We start from the raw sequence: 20,288 nt of genomic DNA on the forward strand, positions 1-20,288 counted from the left end.
TGTCCTCCCCCTTCACTGCAGGAGGCTAATGTGGAGTTTACGACATCAGCATGGCTGAACCAACAAAATAGTAAAGTATAGAGTAAAATGCTTTACTTCAATGAGGAGGCGCAGTTGCTTGCACTGCCATCGATTCTAATTCACTCGTACGTGTGTTTTGTGGATCACAATCTGCAAACAACAACAACAACAAAAAAACTGAAGAAGGGAGATGAGGTAACAATGGTTATTATTTGCAGATCTGCCAATTTAATAGTTTAGGTGTAAATATGTAAGCTGTGCAATCTTCATTTTGGAGGTTAAATAAAAGGAAAGGCTGGTTAAAAACAGACTTTCTTTTTTTTTTTTTTTTTGCTGAAAAAGATTGCAGGCCCTCCTTCCAATTGGATAAGAACATTATGAGCCACATTGCAGGATGTTTGGACATTAGGAGAAGTTATTTCTTTATCTCATATGTTTGACGAGCCAGTGCTTAAACACGCCGCTAGTGGTCAGTGATAATCTTGGTCGTCCCCTAATCTACATCTATGTGATCCAAACGTGGCATATGGTGTTTGTCTGACAACCTGTGAACGGAGCCAGTCAGGCCAGCGCACAGTGGGGGTTGAATCAAGCATCGCCGACCGAATGCCTTCTCAACTTTATCTCAGAGCCGCTCGTCCACACTCAGTTTAAATGACGTCGGGCCACTCAGGAGCAGATCAGCATGCTTACAGGTCAGGGTGTTAATAAGAGGACCTTAGCGCTTTCCGCTGAGGCCGACAAAGGCCAGGTGGAGATGAGGAGTTATAAAGGGGAAAGGTAGCCAAGTGGAGATGTTCTCTGTTCCTTTATAGCCCTATAGGCCCAGGCCCTTTTCATCTGTAGCCACCAGCTGCTCTGCTGCACTTAGGCACACCAGCCACAGGTAAGCAAGCAAATTTCTCTGTATTCCCTCCAGATTTACGCCGCTAAATTGATGTGTACGGTAGCCAGGATGAAAAGAAAGTCTAGCATGGGCAGGGTCTGTGATTCAGCCAGCCTGCTGTGCCAAGAAGGCTGGCACTGGGCCAGGAGGGGATAGAGGAGAGGCGGGGATGAGCCAGCTCTCTGCCAATGTTGTAATGCCTGGCACAGGTGCATTGTTAAATACACTGTTAAAATGATTCATTTTCAATCCAATAATCTGCAGCACACTATAACATGTCCACAAAAGGTCTATAGAGTCTCTAAATGGCTGCTAAATATGTTTTTCACCTTGAAACAGAGGCTGAACTTTCAAACCGCGCGACTATCCATCACAAATGGGATTTACTTAACAACACTGACAACAGTTCTCTAATCTTCGACGAAACTCTGGAGCGCGAGCACATCTAGGCCGGGTTCTGAGGTGTGTGGCGGTGGTGGTGGCGGTGGAGGAGGGGTGGTGGGTGACCTTGAGCAGGCTCGCTGGTCATTCTGAGACATGCGTTTTCTTCTGCTGCCTACATGATGCCGTCACAAAATGAAGCTCAACTGGGGAAAAGACCGGGCAGGAGTAATTCAAACCAAATCAATATTCAATTTACTTCAATGGGGACTTTGTAGAAGTAACATTAAACATTACTTTGTAAGGCTTTTATAGAAGATGTTACTTGCAAAAACTATAAAATGTAAAAATAAATAAATAAATAAAAATCAATCCGAATATTGACGGCATGGTGGCAATATTTTTCCAAGTAATATTACACATCATTGCATGATGAAAACATGTGCACCCCATGACAGCCTGTTGCTTAAGACTGTGCACAGTTATTTTGGGTCCAGATTTAGAAATTTGAGACTTGTGTCATACGACGACTCTCCTGCAGACCTCGTTTCACTGTGGCTTTTCATCCCAGCCTTTCATTTCCAATGAGAATGAATTATTCAGTTTTCTGCACACTTCAAAGACTTTATTTTGCGTTGGGAGTTTTTTTTTTTTTTTTTTTTTGGTGTGCCGACCATGTTGTCTCTGCACCATTACACTGAGCTCGGAGCGATCCGATAGAATTTCACAAGAGCGTGGCAAAACATCCGTAACCTAAGTTAGTGAAAGAAAGTGATCCTGTCATGTCTGAACGTCATCAACCAAAGTCTGATAGCAATTCAGCATCACTTTATCTTTCCGGCTTTCTTCTGTCTGGCCTCAAGCTTTTAAGTATTCATAGGTGGATTCAGTTTGTGTGCTTTGTCTTTGAAACCTAACATGATAAAAATTTGATCAGATGTGCACTATTCCGTCTAAAGCTTTGCCTTTCGGCTCTGTTCAAGAAGTCTCCCTCCTATGGCCGCGGTATCATGGACAGTGCCGATGCTGCTCCTGCTGGTGCTCTCCTGTCCGGTGGCGTCCTCTGCCCCCCTGCAGCACCTGTGCGGCTCCCACCTGGTGGATGCCCTCTACTTTGTGTGTGGGGAACGGGGCTTCTTCCACACCCCCACCCGGCTCCACAAGCGGGATCTGGAGCGTCTGCTCGGTAAGTTGGCGCCCGACTCTGGGAAACGACTTCCTCCGTTTGACTTTGTGTAAAATGAGTTCTAATTCCCTAGATGATAGGCGCTCAGAAAGCAAAAGGCGGGAGCTCCCGCCTGGCTTTGTGTCGGCACAGTCTCTGCACACCATGTTCAAAGTTTAGGCTTAGTCTAATGAAAAACTGGATACGAGCTGGAACTTTACTGAGCTAAATCTATGCATTCATCTGAGCCATCATTAGTGTGCAGAGCCTCTCTCCAGCCTCTTTTTTTGTGAGTCCAGTGGTGTGGTCAGGCTTTTGGTCTTTTATTGTTGCCTTTAACGTCTCTGATGTGACAAATCCATTCATCACAAATCTTGTGAAATCCCCAAATTCTTCATTATGCAGTTCCCGTAACGTATTTTTTTTGGAAACCCTGGCTCAATCAGATTCATGTTTTGAAGTTAACATATGGGGTGTATGGCTGCGATATGCCTCTGCTGGAGATTCGTCATACCCCCCTTGAAGTAGAGACTAACAAGGCTAAATGGATTTGGGAGATCAGATTAACTAGCTATTAAGTCCCCATTAAAGTGTGAACAGTAAATGGTATTTTTAGGAACTGGGGGTTTGCACAGCAGCCGCAGGAATTAACACGGGGCTCTGGAAACTTTCTCCACTTCAAAGGGTTCCTGTCTGAAAGGGCCAGACAGGAGCAGCGGCTGTGGAGAGCGCCGTCTGGTCGTGATGAGCCCAAGGTGAAGCGAGGCATCGTGGAGCAGTGCTGCCATAAGCCATGCAGCATTTACCACCTGGAGGGCTACTGCGACTGACTCGCCACTCCACAACTAACACCACTCATGGCCGGTAAAGAAACAAACAAGGACCCGAAAGTCCATTTCTGGCCCACATACTTGCTGGCTATGTCTTATCAACTGAAGGAAATAAAGCTTCATGACCCATAACCCAAGGCTTCTCTGCAAAGATGTGAATTTGTGTGGTTTGTCGACGGTGTGCTGCGGATGAAACATGAGCTTGCAGGAGCCTTGTGCTTTTCTCCAACTTGCGGCTGCAGTCATACAGTGCCCTCTACTGGCTGAAGACTGACACGGCCCAAACAAGCCAGGCAGAACAGGCTCTGGGTAAATAAAGCTCTGCGACACAGACCAGTATCTATTCCATGTTTATTTGAAAAGAAATTAAAAAGAATCAAGATTTTGCCCCCCAAAATAGTTCCCAAATCCTCTAGAAGTGGTAGTTTCCTAATGAAATAAAATAGAAACACAATCATATAAAACAATCCAAATACTTCTCGGCTGGCGTCACATGTCTTGTGTACAAGGATTTGAGGAGTTAGTGATTGATGCTCACCTTCTGTAAGGACGGCGCTGGTCTCAGATTGTACGTTCTCCTTGTCGTGTTGAAAAGCTTTGCTGGGATCAAACCTTTGACGAGGGGCACCGGGGAGCTTCGACTTCAGCTGCTCCAGACCATACTTCTGCCGGGTCACCTGGGAGCGAAGCTTGGACACCTCCTACATGCACACGAAGCGTAAACGCACAGGGGGAAAAAGATCAATTACAGGCACTTGAGAGGGAGGGAACTTTTGAGCCACCGACGCTGCTGCTCTCACCTGTTTCAGAGCGACGTTCTCATCTTTGAGCTTCATTACGTGCTTGATCTTCTGCTTTTGGTTTTGGTGTCCCAGGAGTTGAGCGTATGCGTCCGCCAATTTGTTCAATTCCTCCTGGTTTGCACCGTTCTCATTAAGCAGTGCGTCTCGCTGCGCGGCAAATGCGTTGAGCTGCTCCTGTGGGCACACACACACACACACACACCAACGTACACATGGAGAGGATTTAACTCATGCGTTTAGTTTAACTTAACAGGAGTTGATGATGCTTTTCGGCATCTCGGGAGTCCAGAGCAATAAATAATTAGGTTGAGCATATTTCAGAACCACTTCATAGAATATATGAGCACATGGCTCCGATTTGCAAACTGCTGGGAATTCCTTTATGTGGTTGTGCAAGCTGACAAAACATTGTAGCTGGTGTCAAATTACACAACACCGCTGAAGACAGCAGCAAGGATATATATATATATATATATATATATATATATATACCGTCACCCTACATCAGATAAAATGGGTTAAGATGAGTATAAACGTGGATGCATGTCTTCTTTCAACATCTGTGGAGGAAATCCTTCCATCTAAATTCAGCACACAAACTGAGAACATCAAACATTATCATGAATTTGGGGAATAAGTTGGCCCAACTGGCATCCATTTGGATCCTTTCTGGCCACCTGACTAATGCAATTTCGTCTTCTCCACGTGGTTCCATCAACTCCCCGAGAAAAATGCCCAGCTTTCAAGCAGCTAAACGTTTCACCGTTTAGACCACAGCCACCGTCTCCATCATGTGTTCATCAAAGAAATGGGACTGCGGGAGAAGGCTAATGGGATGGAATGAAATCGGAAACGTTTCAACGCTTTTAAATCCAAAAACAATGAACGGGAGACGCTCATTACGCCAAAGTTGAACGGCAGCGACGGGAGACGATCCATCAGCACAAACATATTTCAAGTCAGCAAGTCGTTTCCACTTTAGAGTTGTGATAGGTGCGGCTTTGACGAAAGACCCACGTGAATTAGAACCACGTGTGAAATGGGACTGACCTGGAACGGTTGGACTTTCGCAAACAGCTCCTCGAAAAGATTCTTCCAGTGGTCGGTTTCTGAATTTGAGCTTTAACGAAAGGAATTGTGAATTAAATGTCAGAGACAGACAGACAGACAGACAGACAGACAGACAGACAGACAGACAGACAGACAGACAGACAGAAAAAAAAAAAGAAAAAGTAATGATCAAATCAGAATGCAGATGTGCTCACTTTTTTTCTTGGACGTCAGCGATTTGTCTCTGAAGCTCGTCTCGCTGCTCCTCTATCTCCCACTGCAGTGTGACTTTCTCCTGGGCCAGGACTTCGGCCTGTTCCCTCAAGGCCCGCGCCTTCTCCTCCGCAAAGCCCAGTTGGGCCCGAAGAGACGCAACGTCTTCCTCGACCCCGCGCAGGCGGCTCTGAAGCCGATTTCTGTCGCGCTCACATGAGCTCGACTGAATTTCCAGAGCACGTGTGGACTGGTCTCTCTCTTCTACTTGAGACAGCAGAGTCCTCTTGTCCTCGGCCGCTCTCTCCAGTTCGGCCTGTAGTCTGATCACCTCTGACCTGCACTGCTGCTGCTCCTCCTTCCTTTCAGCCTCCAAAGCTTCTCTCCGCTCCTGAATTTCAGCTTTGTCGTGCCTCTCTTGTTGGAGTCGCTCCATTATTGCCTCCTTTTCCCGGGTGACCTCCTCCAGCAGTCTCTGGGCTTTCTCCCGCTCACTTTGGATTCGACTTACACTCTGACCCATCTGTTCCCGCAGTCGCCCCAGCGCCTCGTCCTTCTCCTTTGTCTGCAGCTGGAGCTCCTGCTGTAGCTGATTGATCTGGATAGCGTGGCTCGCCTCTGTGGCCTTCATCTCCTCATCTCTTTGTGAGAGGAGAGTTTGCACCTCCAGCAACATTCTACCAAGTCAGACGAAAATGAGAAATAAAAAAGGAATCATAAAAAGGTGGAAAAGTGAACATTTCTTCTCTCTCTCTCTCTCCATACACAGATTGAAAGTGAGTTTTAAGTATACCTCGCGTTCAGCTCCCTGGCTTGCGCCTCAGCTAACTGGCTTTCCCGGTGCTCCTCCAGCGCCCGCTGCACCCTTCTGATCTCCGCCTCTTTCTCTTCAACCATTTTGTCCATCTCCTCCTTTGTTTGGCGGCTCACTCTCTCCACCTCCGCTTCCAGTTCGCTCTCTTTTCCCTTCGCAGCTTTTAGAGCCTCTTTGGTGCTGGAAAGTAACAGGGGCATTTTTTTTGGGTGGAGGGAGGAGGCTCACATGCAGACCAAATTTCGAGTTCAAAGGAAACACGAGTCAAACTGACTTTCAGGCGATATATATCGAGAGTTACCGACACCCGAGTGCTCACCTCTCCAGCTCCGTGACAATACCTCCCATCTCGCCGAGTGAGTTTGTGCGCTCCTCTCCGAGTCCTCTGATGGCCGCAAAATGTTCATTCCTCAAAGCCACCGCCTCGGTGCGCTCCCTAAAAACGACAAGCACACGGGCTATTTTGTTAAAAGGAGAGAGAGAAAAAAAAAAGTGTCTTTGGACTTCACAGTACAAAAAAAAAATAATAACATTTTCACCGTCACAAGCAACTAGAGGTAGAACGGCGGGAGTACGTGTGACTTTCAAAGCATGACAATCATTGAAATCATCAAGGGTTTCAATTTTCAGCACCACTTAACAGTTCCTTTCAGTTCAGTTTTAAAATGCGTCATATTAAAATTTCAGCTCATCTGTCACAAGAATAGGAGTCTTGTCAACTCCTATTTTTTATTTTTTTTTTTAAAAGGAGGTCATTATTTAAATAACATACTCCCAACAATGGATTCGAGACAATTCCATGCATATTAATGGGAAAACCTTTGATCGAGTAAAAATAATCTAGTTCCAAAACAGGTTACAATGTGAAAATCTTGTGTCGTTACGATGATGAAAACATTTCAATAAATGACTTGTTTTCTGAGTTTGAACAGCTTCATAAGACCCACTAGTCTTTAGAAACCACCTCTTGGGACACTGTTAAACAATCCGGCTGTGACAGATCATCATCATTAGTCAAATGTGGCGTGTCTTATTTGAACCGTCAGTTTCCAGTCGACGGTATCGAGAGCAGAAACACGTTCCTCGCTGGGTGCTCTGCTGCCCTCATGTACCAAGTACGGAATACCGGGGTGACTTGGAGGCTTCAAATTGGTTATAAACAGAAATAGGCAGTGACCCACTGACTGTGTCGTGTCCGAGATGGACTGGGAGCCTCAATTATTTTTCCCTCTCCCTTTGGTTCATGTTGCCAGCTGCTCGTACACCCAAACAACAACACAAGACGAATGACAAGATACAAAAAAAAAAAAAAAGCTGCTCCGCTGACGTAGTTTCCGTTCCCAATGCGATCAGCCGCTGGTTGCTCACCTGTCCAGGAGTGCCCTCGTGTCACTCAGCTGTCTCTCCAGATCCTTGATTTCCTCCTGCAACCCCAGAAAGGCCTCCTGCTTCCTCTGCTCCTGCTCCTCCATCACGGCGAGTTCTCCCAAGATCTCCTCTATCTCGTCTTTTAGCTGTTTTATTTGTTTCTCCGATTCCTCTCTTTCGAGCTGCACAAGGACAGTTAGCGAGTCCGCCAGTTCCTGCAGTCAAAAAAAAAAAAAAAAAAAAGAGTGAGCCACACCTGACACGGGCCTCCTATTGGCACATTTTCATTCATTCATGCTCGTCTCACCTTTTCCTTTGCCACGTTCTTCTCAAGCCTCCCGTTCACTTGCTTGAGTTGAATTAGTCTTCTTTGCTCGTCTTGCCTGGCCTCACTTAATGAGTACAGCTCGTTTTTCAGCTGGTCGACTCTCCTCAGGCCTTCCTCTTGAGTCTTACCTACGGTCAACCGGAAGGTGCACATGCTTTAAAAACATCAAATGACCACGAGGAAATGAGTTCTTCAGTCCAGACGAGCATACTTCTTTCTTCCTCTGAGAAAACACATCTCTGTTCAAGATGGGCCACTCTCTCGTCCAGCTCCTTCTCGGTTCTCCTGAGCACGTCCCTCAGTCTGAGGAGCTCCACTTCCTGCTGGTGGATCGTTGTCTCGGCCTCGTGAATTTTTTGATCGGCCACGTTCAGTTTGTCCTCCAAGCTTCTTAACGTGCTTTGGGAGGACGCGAGCTCCTCTTCTTTTTGCCTCAGCCATTCTCGTGTAGATCCGAGCTCCGCAGTGCGCTGTCCGAGTTCGGCTTGCAGATCCCTGTGAAAAATGACAAGCGAGTTCACAGAAGTGAAAGAAAGCTTTGTGACAGGACGGAGCAAGCGTGGGCTTACTTCAGTTTCTCTTGAGATCCAGCATCTGTCTTCTTCTCCCGACTCTGGAGGCGGAGATCCTACGAGGACAATTTTAGATCAAAAACACATCCGAGTATAAAGATTTTAAGTCCGTTTTGCAAAGGGGTTTACGCTTCATGTCATGATTCCTACCTGGATCTGGTCATTGGCCACATCTAGATATCCCTGTACAACTTTGAGTTCCTCTTTTAGTTCGCATATGACAGCTGGAAAAGAGAAATAAACTTTAAAGCGTATGCAATCAAACCAACAAATGGGAATAGTAATTATGTAAAATGGACATTCATACATTTTCGGGTGCAGAACACAGGCTGGAAATGCCCTTTTCAACAGACGCTGATTGAAGACCCATAAAGAAAACTCACCATGTAACCTTGCGTTTTCATTCTCAAGCTCAGTGTTCTGTGTTTTTAAGACTTGATGGAGTTCATCTATAAAAAAAACAATCCTTATTAGTTTGTGTATGCACTAGTCAACCCCTTTGTCTCACTGGGAGTACAAAACAGATACGATCCTCACACAGGTTTGTGTTCCTCTCCTTGAGGGATGTCACTGTACCCCAGGCAGCTTGCAGATCCGTGTCAAACTCCTTTATCTTGCCTTCGCTGTTAACCTGGAGGACACTCAACTCCTGCATACAAACATAAACAAGCGCAAATAAAATAAAATGTCATTGTGACGCTCAACCAGAGAAAAATAACGTTCATACTTTGTTTTTAACATCCAGACTGTTCCTGGCATCCATCAACTCCATTGAGAGAGAATTGATTCTCTTTTTAGTAGCATCAGCAGAAACCTGATAGAAAACAAAAAACACTTATTATGCAAAAAAAAAAAAAAAAAAAAAAAAAAGACAGCGTTTGTAAAAACAGTAAAGACTCAAAAAAGACAGATGGATGCACCTTGTTTTTTAGGAAGTCGTTGATTTTCTTGAGCTCTGCCCGCTGTCGTTCCAGCGTGGTAACATTGGCAGCCAGGCCCGTCTTCTCCCTGACTGAAGCCAGCAGTTTGGCCTCCACCTTCTTCAACTCCTCTCCCAGGGCAAGCAGCCGACGGTCCTGCTCCCCTCGCTGCTGCACAAGGGACCGGATCTGCAAAGGAAACCAGTTTATACGTGACGTATTAAACACAAGAACAAGTGAGGGTCAGGGAAATTACAATCCTGAAAATGTGTTTGAGCAGCTTCAGGGTGGGTGGATCCTGCTGCAGCCAGCATTTGGTTATTGCTTTCTCACTTGCAATCAGAATTATCCTCAAAAGGCATGCATCTTTTCCACACAGACCTTCAGGAAGTCTTCCAAGGTACATTGATTAAAAAAAAAAGACAAATGCAATGCCACACACAAGTTTCCCTGATGTTAATTTTTCTACCTCCTTGCAGAAGAAACAGCTATCAATCTGTGGTGGGCAGTTATAGGAGCTGAGGCTACTTGAATATCTTTGACAAAGTTGCACCTCTTTCTCCAAGAGTTTCTGTTGTTTCCTCTCCATCGTCATGTCGAGCTTGTCTTTCCTTCCACTTGAGCCGTCGACCTGGGGTTTTGAAAGGGAGAGACAATTTAATGATGGGAGCAGTTTTCGTGGAAGTAAAATCGGTAATGGCCATACTCCAAACACAGAATTTACCAGCACATCAACAGACATCGCCCTGCGGACAGGGGTCGAGGGGGCATTCCTGGAGGGTGATGGTGGCGGCAGCAGGGCAGCACCAGCTGTTGGAGGCACAGAGGGTAAATAACAAAACACACGCCGTGCTGGTTTTACTTCAAATCTGTTTTGTTCACCCGCCTTCTTTTGGATGTTTGAACCGGTCAGATTTCTCGAAAGACGCAGCTCCCTTCAGGTCCCCAGGTTTGATTTCGTAACTTCCCGGCGGAGGGGCGCAACCTTTGGACAAACAGCACACAAGTTAAAGAGTAAAATGTGGATACCTGCGGTCGATCGAGTCGGGTTTACTCCACCTGTCTGACATATTTCACTCATTCAGCCACGCAGATACACTGTGGCGCTTTCTGACACAGCAGCTAAACAGAAGCTATTTACGGTACAATGACCAGGGAATAATCTATAGCTTCACTTACCGATGTTCTCGTTGAACCTCTTCAACGGAGCTCTTGAAAACGACATTTTAATTCCAGTGCAGGGACTAAATCAGCCGTTTTGACACTCCCGGACAAACGAAGCTTCAAACTCTGAATGCCGCTGAAATTTCAAAATAGTCACTTCGTTTAAATACGCACATCCAATAAGCATGCACGTTTATAGTGACGCCATGACGCACAGAAAAAACCCCGCCTTTTTGCGCATGCTCACAAGGGTCCACACCCAGTAAACCCCTGGGTTTAGGCGCTTGTGCGCATGCGCGAAATGCAGGGCGTCTTTCAGGTAAATACTGTACACACACTACATCTGATGAAAGTTAAAATGGTATCTTTTACCAATTATTGTTGATTAAACAATTCAAACTTTAAATACGAAATTATTTCATTTAAAAAAGTCATTTATAGGTTGAAGTCATTGTGTGGCAATTTTATTTATTCTAAGAATGTGCACCTTTCACTAAAACCAATGGAGCGTCACCTTTTCATGGGCCAAATGTAAGGCTACATTCTTTAAAGCAGATGCATAAATTAATTGTGTATTTATTGTATTTTCCATCCATTTTTATTTGTAAAGCACTTTTACACAACCTTGGTTGAAACAAAGTGCTGTACAAAGACATAAAACAGAATAAGAAAAAAATAAATCAAATACAACTAAAACAGGAATAAAAAAAGACAAAAGAAAACCATAACACAAATAACATCAGATCAACATCTCATGCTGGGTTGAAAGCCAGTGAGTAAAAGTTAAGATGGGTTTTAAAACTGAAAAAGGAAGAGGCCTGTTTGATGTATAAAGTCAGAATGTCCCACATTTTAGGGGCAGCAGTTGAAAGTAGTGGCTCATTACTATTTCATGTGTTTTTATTTATTTTGTTAGATTAAAAAAACGTTTTTAAAGCTTTAAAAAAACATGTGTAAATATGCACTTGATATATTTCATATATAAGCATTAGAAATAACCGCTTATGGGCTATGTACATAGAGTTGACACTGAGTTGACTGAAGTACATTATATAAAATGAATGGATGGCAAACACAAAATTACAGAATTCACATATTGCTACCATCCAGTGATCCTGTCAAGTCTGCCAACAACTAATCTCTGAATATTTGTGTGAAATGCAAAGATGAATTCCAGGCCAATAATAAATATGACTTCATTTGTTCAGTTAAACTTTTTTTATTTCATGGAAATACAACATAACTTTAAATCCCTTGCAGGACCATTGTTGTACATTTTATATTCATTTTCTCCATTTTTTTTTGTACTTCAAAACATGGTCACTTGTACAACAACTTCATAAACAAAGCCTCATGTCACAAATGGAGCCATTGATGACAATAAATTACATTTGCCATGCTAAGGTTTCGAGATGATACATTGGTACCTTCAATTTTACGAGATTAACCTTCAACTGAACAGTAAGTCGGAGCTGAATAAATATGATATAAAGACACTGGAGTTACAAAAGAAACTTTTTTCATTCAAAACAAAGCAGAAAAAAAAAAAGATTACAGGTTCGTTAGGGGCAGGGTTACTCCTTAATAATTCCTTAATAATTTGTACTTCATATGAAAAAAATAGGGACAAATTTTGCATATTTTGATAACACTGCTAAATCTAAAGCAAAAGTCCAACAATAGTAAATACTGACTATATTGAAACTGCCCTTTAATTATAACTGACATTTCATTTGTTTTTTTTTTTTGTTGTTTTCTTTACTTACTGTGTGTCAGTTTTTTTTATTTTCATTTATTCACACTCAAAACTGGTTCATCTAGTACAGCACCATCTTTATACAACCTAGAATATTCTCTTATCTTGTTTTTGTCCCCCCCCAGCTCTCGAAAAAAGCAAACTGTTTTTACTCGAATGGAGTCGCACGTCTTTTCCAAATTGTAAATAATAACACTTTATTCATGTACAGAATATAAAAAATCTTTCCGACAGACAAGAGAGGGGAGGAGGAAAAGAAAAAGAAAAAAAAATAACAGATGACGAGCCATCAAGTAAACAAAGAGGCAAGTATATTGAGGATGTGTAAAGTAAAAATATTAATCATTAAAAACAAGAACAATTACAACACTCAACACTTCACTTTTGTTCAACAGTGAAATTTACAGTGGAACTGGTACCAGATGAACTAAAAAAAAAAAAAAAAAAAGAAGCTTGGAGGCAAAAAAAAAACTAACAAACAAAAAACAAACAGGCCTGGTGGGTCAAGAAAAGAAAGGCAAACATGTCTCCGTTCCTTTGAGAGCAATCAAATACGTCATGATGGAGACTATGTATGATTTATGGGCATATTAGTATACCATCGAACGAAGAGACTGAAACGGATCCAATAAACAGATTTGGGTGTTTAAAGAGAAGTGTAGCTGTCCTGCTACTATTAGGAGCTCCAACCAGCACAATCCTACCCTTGAACAATTGTTGTATAACTTAGAAACTGCATTCATTAATATTTCACCCAACACAGGCTGATTTCCGTCTCCACTCTTGGTTTTGAATTCTAAAATTTGGACTTTTGTACGACTTTCTATATTTCACATATATAGAATATTCATTCTATTTTGGCATTTCAGTCAGCTGTCCCGACGCAAAAATGTGCAGCTGAAGGAATAAAAAAAAAGAAAAAGAAAAGAAAAGAAAAGAAAAAGGCATGCATGAGTCTGAGTGAGAGCCACAGGGAGCAAAATGAAAAGGCGTGAATATACACCTCCACCTCTTGTCTGGTCCACGGCTGCGAAGAATCCAAAGACGGAGGAGAGGATCTGTCTTTGGACTTTTGGAGTCGGTTGTGGAGCCAATTACATATTCTATACCTCTCAAAGACCAGCAAGAGGCAGAATTTAGAATCACGGCTAAGGGGAATGTGTGTGTTTGAGAAGTGTGTTCGTGTATATATTTGAGTGTGTGTGTGTGTGTGTGTACTATCAGTCAAGGATCTTTTTTTTTTTTTTTTTTTTTTTCAACAGGTGGTAGCTAGAGATTGGTGTATAGGAGGCTGGAAACAGCGAACATGCTCCACGGTGGAACTGTCTGTCTCCACTGCCTTCATGTACTTGTTGAGGATGGCAAAAATCTCATTGTTGAGGATCTGGTACTTCCTGATGCGGTCGGCCATTTTCTTCAGGGGCTGTTGAGGAAAACAACGGGGGAGGGGCGTTTAAATCATTAAATCACAAGGCCTTAGAGTTGAATGTGTACGCAGCAGACGACATGCACCCACCACATTTTTGATGATCTCATCCTTGCCGTCCTGCCTTTGCACTTTGAGCAGGTGGTAGCAAAAGTCAAAGAGGTCGAAGCGACGCTGCTGCCCGAGCAGCACGATGATGGCACAGCCGGCCCAGTTCAGCCCGTCGCCAAAACACTGCCTGGAACAACAAAGCACGTACAGCAGGAAGTCATGTTTCCATTTAGTGGAGCACCAGAAGAAGCTCAAGTTAATTTCCTGTTACACTGCAGAGGTTTATTAGCTGCAGCGTGGACAGAAAGGGGGCTGCACGGGGGTGGGTTGACTCATGTACTGTGAGGTCATGTACTGGACGCACACAGCTTCACCTATCAGCTGCTCCCTTCTGAATTCACCACAGCAGTGTTGCTCTCTCCTCTCCTCGACTATTAAATCTCCATGTCCTTCTTCATGACGTCCATTAATCTCTTCTGAGCTCTTCCTCTTTTCCAGCCACCGCCAACATTTGTCAAATATATCTACTATCTGTCCTCCGCGTTCATGTCAGAATCATTTCAACCTGGCCCCTCCAACTTTATCTCTGAACTGCTCAACCTCAGCCATCCCTCCGATCGGCACTCTGCTCCACTTTGACTATTTATTCATTTCCCCGGCGGAGTCACATACAGGATGAGTGGCAGCATATGGCTTTATCGGCTGAAAGCCACATCTTTACTGAAAATGAAAAAACTGGATCCCTCAACTTTTCTAAAGTCTTATTTGACAGATCTTTTAAACCTGTAATACAAACGTTTCACTGGGTTTACCCGTCTTTTGATATACATTTCAACAACCAGCCACTTTCTTGATCCAATTGAGGGTCACAGGGCATCGCAGGTGAGCCACGCTCAAGACAGGTGAAGGCAGGTTAACACAGGTCACCAGTTCATCACAGGGCAAACACAGAGAGACAAACAACCACACACACACACACACACACACGAGGTAATATAAGGTCACCGATTCACCTCAAACGCATCGGGCTAAACATTCAAATATAGATAAAAAAACACAAGCCCCAGAAGTGCATTTACTAAAATGATGATTTTTCACTTTCTTCTGCCGCATCCTGCACCATAAATGCTAAACAATTTCACAAACAAGCTGTGCTCTTTTAATGTCCCTGCGTAAAAACAGAAGCGCTTATATAACGGTGTAATAATCACAGCTGACGGCAGCAGCTTTTTTTTTTTTTTTTTTATTCCCCACCACATCCGTCCCTCTGCCTGCCTTCAGATGACTGCAGGACACATTCATCTACTGGGAAACCTTTTTTTTATTTTATTTTTTTTTATTTAATTCACACAGCTGAGGACAGCCAGTACAGTCCAAGTCAAACATTTATTCATACATGAAGGCAGACTGCCTCACTGGCATTTCTGCCGGAAGCACTTGCAATGTTATTTTTTGATTTTTTTTATAAATATTTACCTAGTTTTATTTTATGTTTACAAGCGACCTATTCATTTTTAGCTTTTGGTTTGTGCTGAAATACTGTTAGGAAACACGCGTTAACGAGATCACATATTTGATGACTTGAGGTTGATCCCTAATTCTGCTTTCATTAGAAATGCTGAGTTGGAATTTTAAGCCCTTCACACATTATTGAGACGCATATTCAGCTTCACGGGGTGTCTCCACTGTATTAACTGCAGTGTGTGCTTTGGACATCGGCGCAAATGCTTATAAAATGCCTCAATTAAATCCGGAACATGGCCTCGAAAACGTAAAACCCGTATTCCAACAATTTGCATCACTTCTGTCTCTCTTATTTGTACTCTGCAAGCCGAAACACATCGCTGGGCAATATTCGTAAGCCAGAGAATCAATTGTTGCTCCGCCACGAAGACTTTTATGTGTCTAATTCCTTCCATCGTCGACCACTTTTCACTTACTCCGCTGTGAACTCGTGCGTGCCCACAGGAATGCAGTAGACGAACTGCATGGCGCTCCACAGACGGTGGAACTCCATGCACTCGTCCACGTGCATCACGCCGTTGGTGGGCGGCGGCCCGCGCCACACGCCGTCTTGGAGGAAGCTGCGGATGCGCGTTAGGATGACCTCGAACATGGAAAGGCCGCAGCACAGGCGCTCTTTGGTCAGCAGGTCTCCCTCGCGGGCAATGGCGATTTGCTGGAGGGGAGAGCAGGAACGATACCTCGTTACGACGGGGGAAAAAACACCGATATTTCAAATCTGCCTTTCAGCTGCAGGTGTAATCTTTATTTTTTCAGGTGCGCCTGTGAAATGACAAACACATAAGAGGTGTTGCACTCACTTGTGGCGTTCCCAACCTCTCGATCAGAGGCACGAGGTGGAGGGGGGCGTACTTCGCTTCCAGCCTCTTCATTCGCACCTCCAGACGCTCTCCCTCTGTGTCACACGCCAACATTCACACATTTCAGCAGGAAGCGCTTTCCAAAACTTTAAATTGTGTTTAATTAGACTTCAAACCCGATACACACACACACACGCTGCACACACACATTAGTCCTAATGTAAGACGCTCCTTGTACTCCTATTTGGAAAAAGACTGACTTTGATGTCACTTAATAAAATGAAGATTGGAAAAACACCAAGAATCAAACAGCTGCTGTCAGCATTATTAGATAGACGTAACATACGCACGCTTCATAGTGTCACTCTGAACTTCTCAGAGAGTTTCTGGTTGCGTACAGTTTCTTTGTCTTCAGCCTAAATCTTCACATACGTCCTGCCTGCTGGTTTCCCTCCTGCTACTGTTACTCCGGATCTGCCTGCTCCTCCCATACAGCCGCACGTCTTCCTCGCCACCATCCAAGTGTTTGACACGCAGCACTTTAAAGCCAGTGAATGGCTCGTAGCGCCTGGAAGTGGCTCCTCTGTCCCAGTGTGAAGATGACACCCTTACATAAGACAGCCTTCCTTTTCGAGACCTATGCCCACAATGCATTGGGACCAACAGCGTATATTTACCTTTGATGTAAACTCTGGGCAGAATGTTCTGGAAAGGGGCGGCATGAAGCAGGTCGCACACTTCCTCCTGGGACTGAGATTTAAGCACAACACAAAATATATGATTTCCAAACAAGAACTTTTAGTATCGTTGCTTCACAGACACACTGACACAGCATGCAAGATAGCCATGAGGTGATTTGGATTTTGCTGAATTCCTTCGTTTATTAAGATTTTTTCTTTTTTTTTCTTTTCGCAACGCTTTAATATATAGCTTGAAAAATATTAAGAAAACGGTGTTGTCAGTGTGTGTCGATGGATAACTCAACACCACCTCCAGCTTACACGGGGGAAGGCAGCTCAGATAGCAGACTGACAGCGTGGATAATGAGGCCATGTTTATCAAGCCAGGGTGACAGGCCAATATTAACGGGATTATAATTAGTCATACTCCAAAGCACAAAATCCTATCGCGTCTCGTTCGGCGGCAAAAGGTCAAGTTCACAACCATCTGAGCAACGTGAAGTTACGGGTATAACTCCAGCCTGTCGGGGAACGGTTGTCGCCGTGACGGCCAGTCAAAACTTAGAATGCGGGAAGTAGCAGCATCTTAAAACCTCGGCTGAAGAGTCTCAGATGGGAAGAGAGACAGGAGAAAACATGCAACGCCTCCACGCTCAACTACACACTTAAAGAGGCAGTCCCAGTCAATGTACACGCAAATAAACACACACACACACAGGTTGGTCCAGTCAGACAGAAATGGAGGGGAGAGTGAGAGCAGGGTGGTGTTATATTGTACACACACACACAGAGAGTTAATGACAAACCAACCCGAAACATGCTGTCACCTCCTTCGTGGAAGAAAAGGAAGGAAACATCTTGGATTCTCTTTTACTTAAGCTGATGCATTTTTTTTTATTTATTCTTTGAGAATTAATAAAGATAATCTCAATCCCTTTGCTTCCACGGAGGCGAAACTGTGTGTGCTAAACTAACATGAAGAGAGAACGAGCATCAGATCAAACCAACAAGAGAGGAATATAGACAACTAATATCTGCAACTAAAGTTTAGATGGCAACGACGAGTCCTAAATTCTTACCACCTGTGGTTGTTTCCAGCGTGAAATGAAAAATAGAGTCGCATTTCAGAAAAGAAGCTCATCAAAGGTGAAACACACTTCAGGGGGTGGGGGGTGGGGGTGGGGGTGGGGGCATTGAACGGGAGCCTAAAAGTTTCTGTGCATGATGTTTGGTTTCAGTTAGTGATGTCGCCATTACAAATTGGGGCAGAAACCTTCAGGCTCTCGGGGATCTGGTCACCCACATGAAAACATGGCAGGGTAAATAGTAAAAGCAAGGGGTAGGAAATAGGTAGAGACAAATTAATGTGTCAAATGAACATTAGGAGTAATAATCACAGAGCAATATTATGGAATCGTGACATTTGCGAAGGAATTGTTCCTACCAGAGCTTGCTCAATGAGCAGACAGAAGAGGATGGCGTTTCCCACCTCCCTCAAACTCTGGAAAACATCCGTCTTCAGCTCGGCATATTCAATGATATCCTTAAGCTGGTGATGGAAGAACTCCAGGATACCTGGCGTGGCAGAAACGAGACATTCACCTTTTTATTAAGCAAAATCTACATCCGTCTTTAGCCTAACGGCACTGCGGCCAAGAAATGATCCGCTTCCCAATAGCTCATTATGTCGTTATTATTAATCTATCGACACTGGGATGAATCAGGCTTGTCTCAGCGGGTCTGCCGAGCTGCTCTGACCCACATTTGGTGGAAGCATCGGGCCCTCACAGCAGAGGACAGGCGGATCATTAACTGCTGACAGTAAGATCACAGGCCGTAAGCCAGGTAAAGGACTCAGGGTACAGAACATCAGTAATCTACAGATTACTAAGCTGTTGTCATAGGGATATTCCATCTGACTGGCTCTAATCTGCACACACAGCTCTGGCCAAAATGCATGGCAGCAGGTGGGGAAATGCGCAAAGATGCAACGCAAGGAGGTGGAGAAGTGAGACGCCGTGCGATTAAGCCCTGGCTGTCTGGGTTTGAACACATTTTGTTGTTTGTGCTGCATATTGATAAAACAACAAAAAAAAAAAGTCAAATAAACACATTACGTGCACATTTGTTCTCCCAAGCTCGATTTCCATTGTCCCAGTCCCTCTGCGTCCTCAACCACCGCTACAGAAGTGGCGGAGGACTCTGAAAGTAGCCCTTCGTCTTTTAGTTTCTAAAACTTGACCAAACTCCCATTTCCGAGAAACCTAAAGGCACAATTAGGAGCGGGTCCAAATCCACACGGGCTATTTCAGTGGACGATTATCTGAGCGTACTAAGTACCGAGCACTTAGCCTCCTTTCATTAATATCAGGTGTGAAGTGATCATCCCTTTAAGGTTCAGCCATGAGGACTAATTGGCTGCACGCGCCGATCATAGTGGATTCGCCAAGCGGCAAGAGAAACGGGGCTTTTCTCAAAGGAAACTTGTCCATTTGTGCCAAAAGTGAAAAGCAGTGATGAAGCTCAGTCCCGAGGACAGCCGCTGCGTGACAGCTCACCAGTCCCCGGCGAATACCATAAACACAATATCCTCCGCCGGCGGAGCCTGACCGATCTGGTCCTCCGTACTATCGACGATTCGGATAGTTGAGTAATAAAGTTACTGCTCTCACGCCACCTGTGCAAACACAGTTGTCCCAACAGAAATGCAAAGAGAGCCTGGTGATGCAAGTTTTGAATAAACTCTGGGGAAAGATTTAGAGAATGAATCTGGGAGAAACGAGCATAACTTTTATACACGAGTATTAAATCAACTACCAAGAAAAAAATTGTTCATAAAAACAGATAGAATGAAATGAGACTTTATTCATCCCACATGAGGAAATTCAGTGATCACAGCGGGCCTCGCATGGCACAAAAATATAAAAAAATTAATATTAAGGAATTTCTTTTTTTAAATTGTATGAATCGAGAGAAAATTATACAATAATAAGAAGTTTTGATAAAAAGAAATCAGTAAAATACAGTAAAAAAAATAAATGAACGACTGGCACACATTGTTTTAAAAACACTATTGACAGTAATTTACAAGCATCCAATTTATGCCACAGGTGAACAGTGTTGTCCACCAATGGAAGGACTATTTTTTATTGTTTGGAACGATATTATGTTATAATATTCAATTAAGAATTAAGAAAAAGAATCAAGATTTTATCTTCTGCATCTAACATACTGCATTAAAAGCAGTAAGTCGCTCAGCTGTTTGTTCTCATTCATGGGGAGCTGAAGGTCTCAAGAGCGGTGGTGGTGATTAGGGTGGAGCAAAAAAAAAAAAAAAAAAACAGCTTCCCTTTTTCTCACCAAAATCTATGATTCAAACCAGTGACCTTCTGGTAACAAGCTTGCCTCTTCTCTAACCACCGTGTATTTTTCCAAATTCCGTGTTTTTCAATTTCCCTGATAGCATTGATGCAAAGGAAACTCTTTCCTGACACAAACATCAGTAGCACAACCAGAAAAAAAAAAGACTAAATCTC

The 20,288-nt window shown here is 43.7% G+C and overlaps 3 protein-coding genes across 4 annotated transcripts in view; 1 reads left to right on the top strand and 2 right to left on the bottom strand.

Annotated features, from left to right (window-relative positions):
- The first annotated feature begins 896 nt into the window (after nucleotides 1-896).
- Nucleotides 897-3,412, top strand: insb (preproinsulin b). The gene is made up of 3 exons (XM_080466050.1): nucleotides 897-907; nucleotides 2,275-2,474; nucleotides 3,138-3,412. Exons 2-3 carry the CDS (start codon nucleotides 2,285-2,287, stop codon nucleotides 3,281-3,283), a joined length of 336 nt encoding a protein of 111 aa, XP_080322176.1. The 5' UTR covers nucleotides 897-907; nucleotides 2,275-2,284; the 3' UTR covers nucleotides 3,284-3,412.
- Nucleotides 3,413-3,617: 205 nt separating this feature from the next.
- On the bottom strand, nucleotides 3,618-10,685 carry hmmr (hyaluronan-mediated motility receptor (RHAMM)). Its single transcript, XM_080466051.1, has 20 exons — nucleotides 10,531-10,685; nucleotides 10,238-10,336; nucleotides 10,076-10,161; nucleotides 9,905-9,982; nucleotides 9,352-9,540; nucleotides 9,159-9,245; nucleotides 8,969-9,080; nucleotides 8,815-8,880; nucleotides 8,582-8,655; nucleotides 8,429-8,487; nucleotides 8,071-8,354; nucleotides 7,839-7,987; nucleotides 7,532-7,746; nucleotides 6,483-6,599; nucleotides 6,143-6,343; nucleotides 5,352-6,026; nucleotides 5,137-5,206; nucleotides 4,084-4,260; nucleotides 3,822-3,984; nucleotides 3,618-3,712 (listed from the first exon to the last, which is right to left on the bottom strand). Exons 1-20 carry the CDS (start codon nucleotides 10,574-10,576, stop codon nucleotides 3,696-3,698), a joined length of 2,964 nt encoding a protein of 987 aa, XP_080322177.1. The 5' UTR covers nucleotides 10,577-10,685; the 3' UTR covers nucleotides 3,618-3,695.
- Nucleotides 10,686-11,720: 1,035 nt separating this feature from the next.
- The window catches only part of cyfip2 (cytoplasmic FMR1 interacting protein 2), a 29,094-nt gene continuing 20,526 nt past the window's right edge, over nucleotides 11,721-20,288 (bottom strand). Inside the window, exons 25-30 of one of the 2 annotated variants that reach the window (XM_080465808.1) lie at nucleotides 18,197-18,327; nucleotides 16,750-16,822; nucleotides 16,073-16,167; nucleotides 15,689-15,927; nucleotides 13,788-13,935; nucleotides 11,721-13,694 (exon numbers count right to left, since the gene is read on the bottom strand). In XM_080465808.1, coding sequence (XP_080321934.1) covers nucleotides 13,527-13,694; nucleotides 13,788-13,935; nucleotides 15,689-15,927; nucleotides 16,073-16,167; nucleotides 16,750-16,822; nucleotides 18,197-18,327 — 854 coding nt within the window. In that variant the 3' untranslated portion in view covers nucleotides 11,721-13,526. Of the gene's footprint in view, nucleotides 13,695-13,787; nucleotides 13,936-15,688; nucleotides 15,928-16,072; nucleotides 16,168-16,749; nucleotides 17,835-18,196; nucleotides 18,328-20,288 lie in introns of both variants that reach the window. The other variant, XR_013935427.1, reaches the window with a different exon arrangement.

Source organism: Lipophrys pholis (assembly GCF_963383615.2).
Source record: "Lipophrys pholis genome assembly, chromosome: 6".
Taxonomy (NCBI): domain Eukaryota; kingdom Metazoa; phylum Chordata; class Actinopteri; order Blenniiformes; family Blenniidae; genus Lipophrys; species Lipophrys pholis.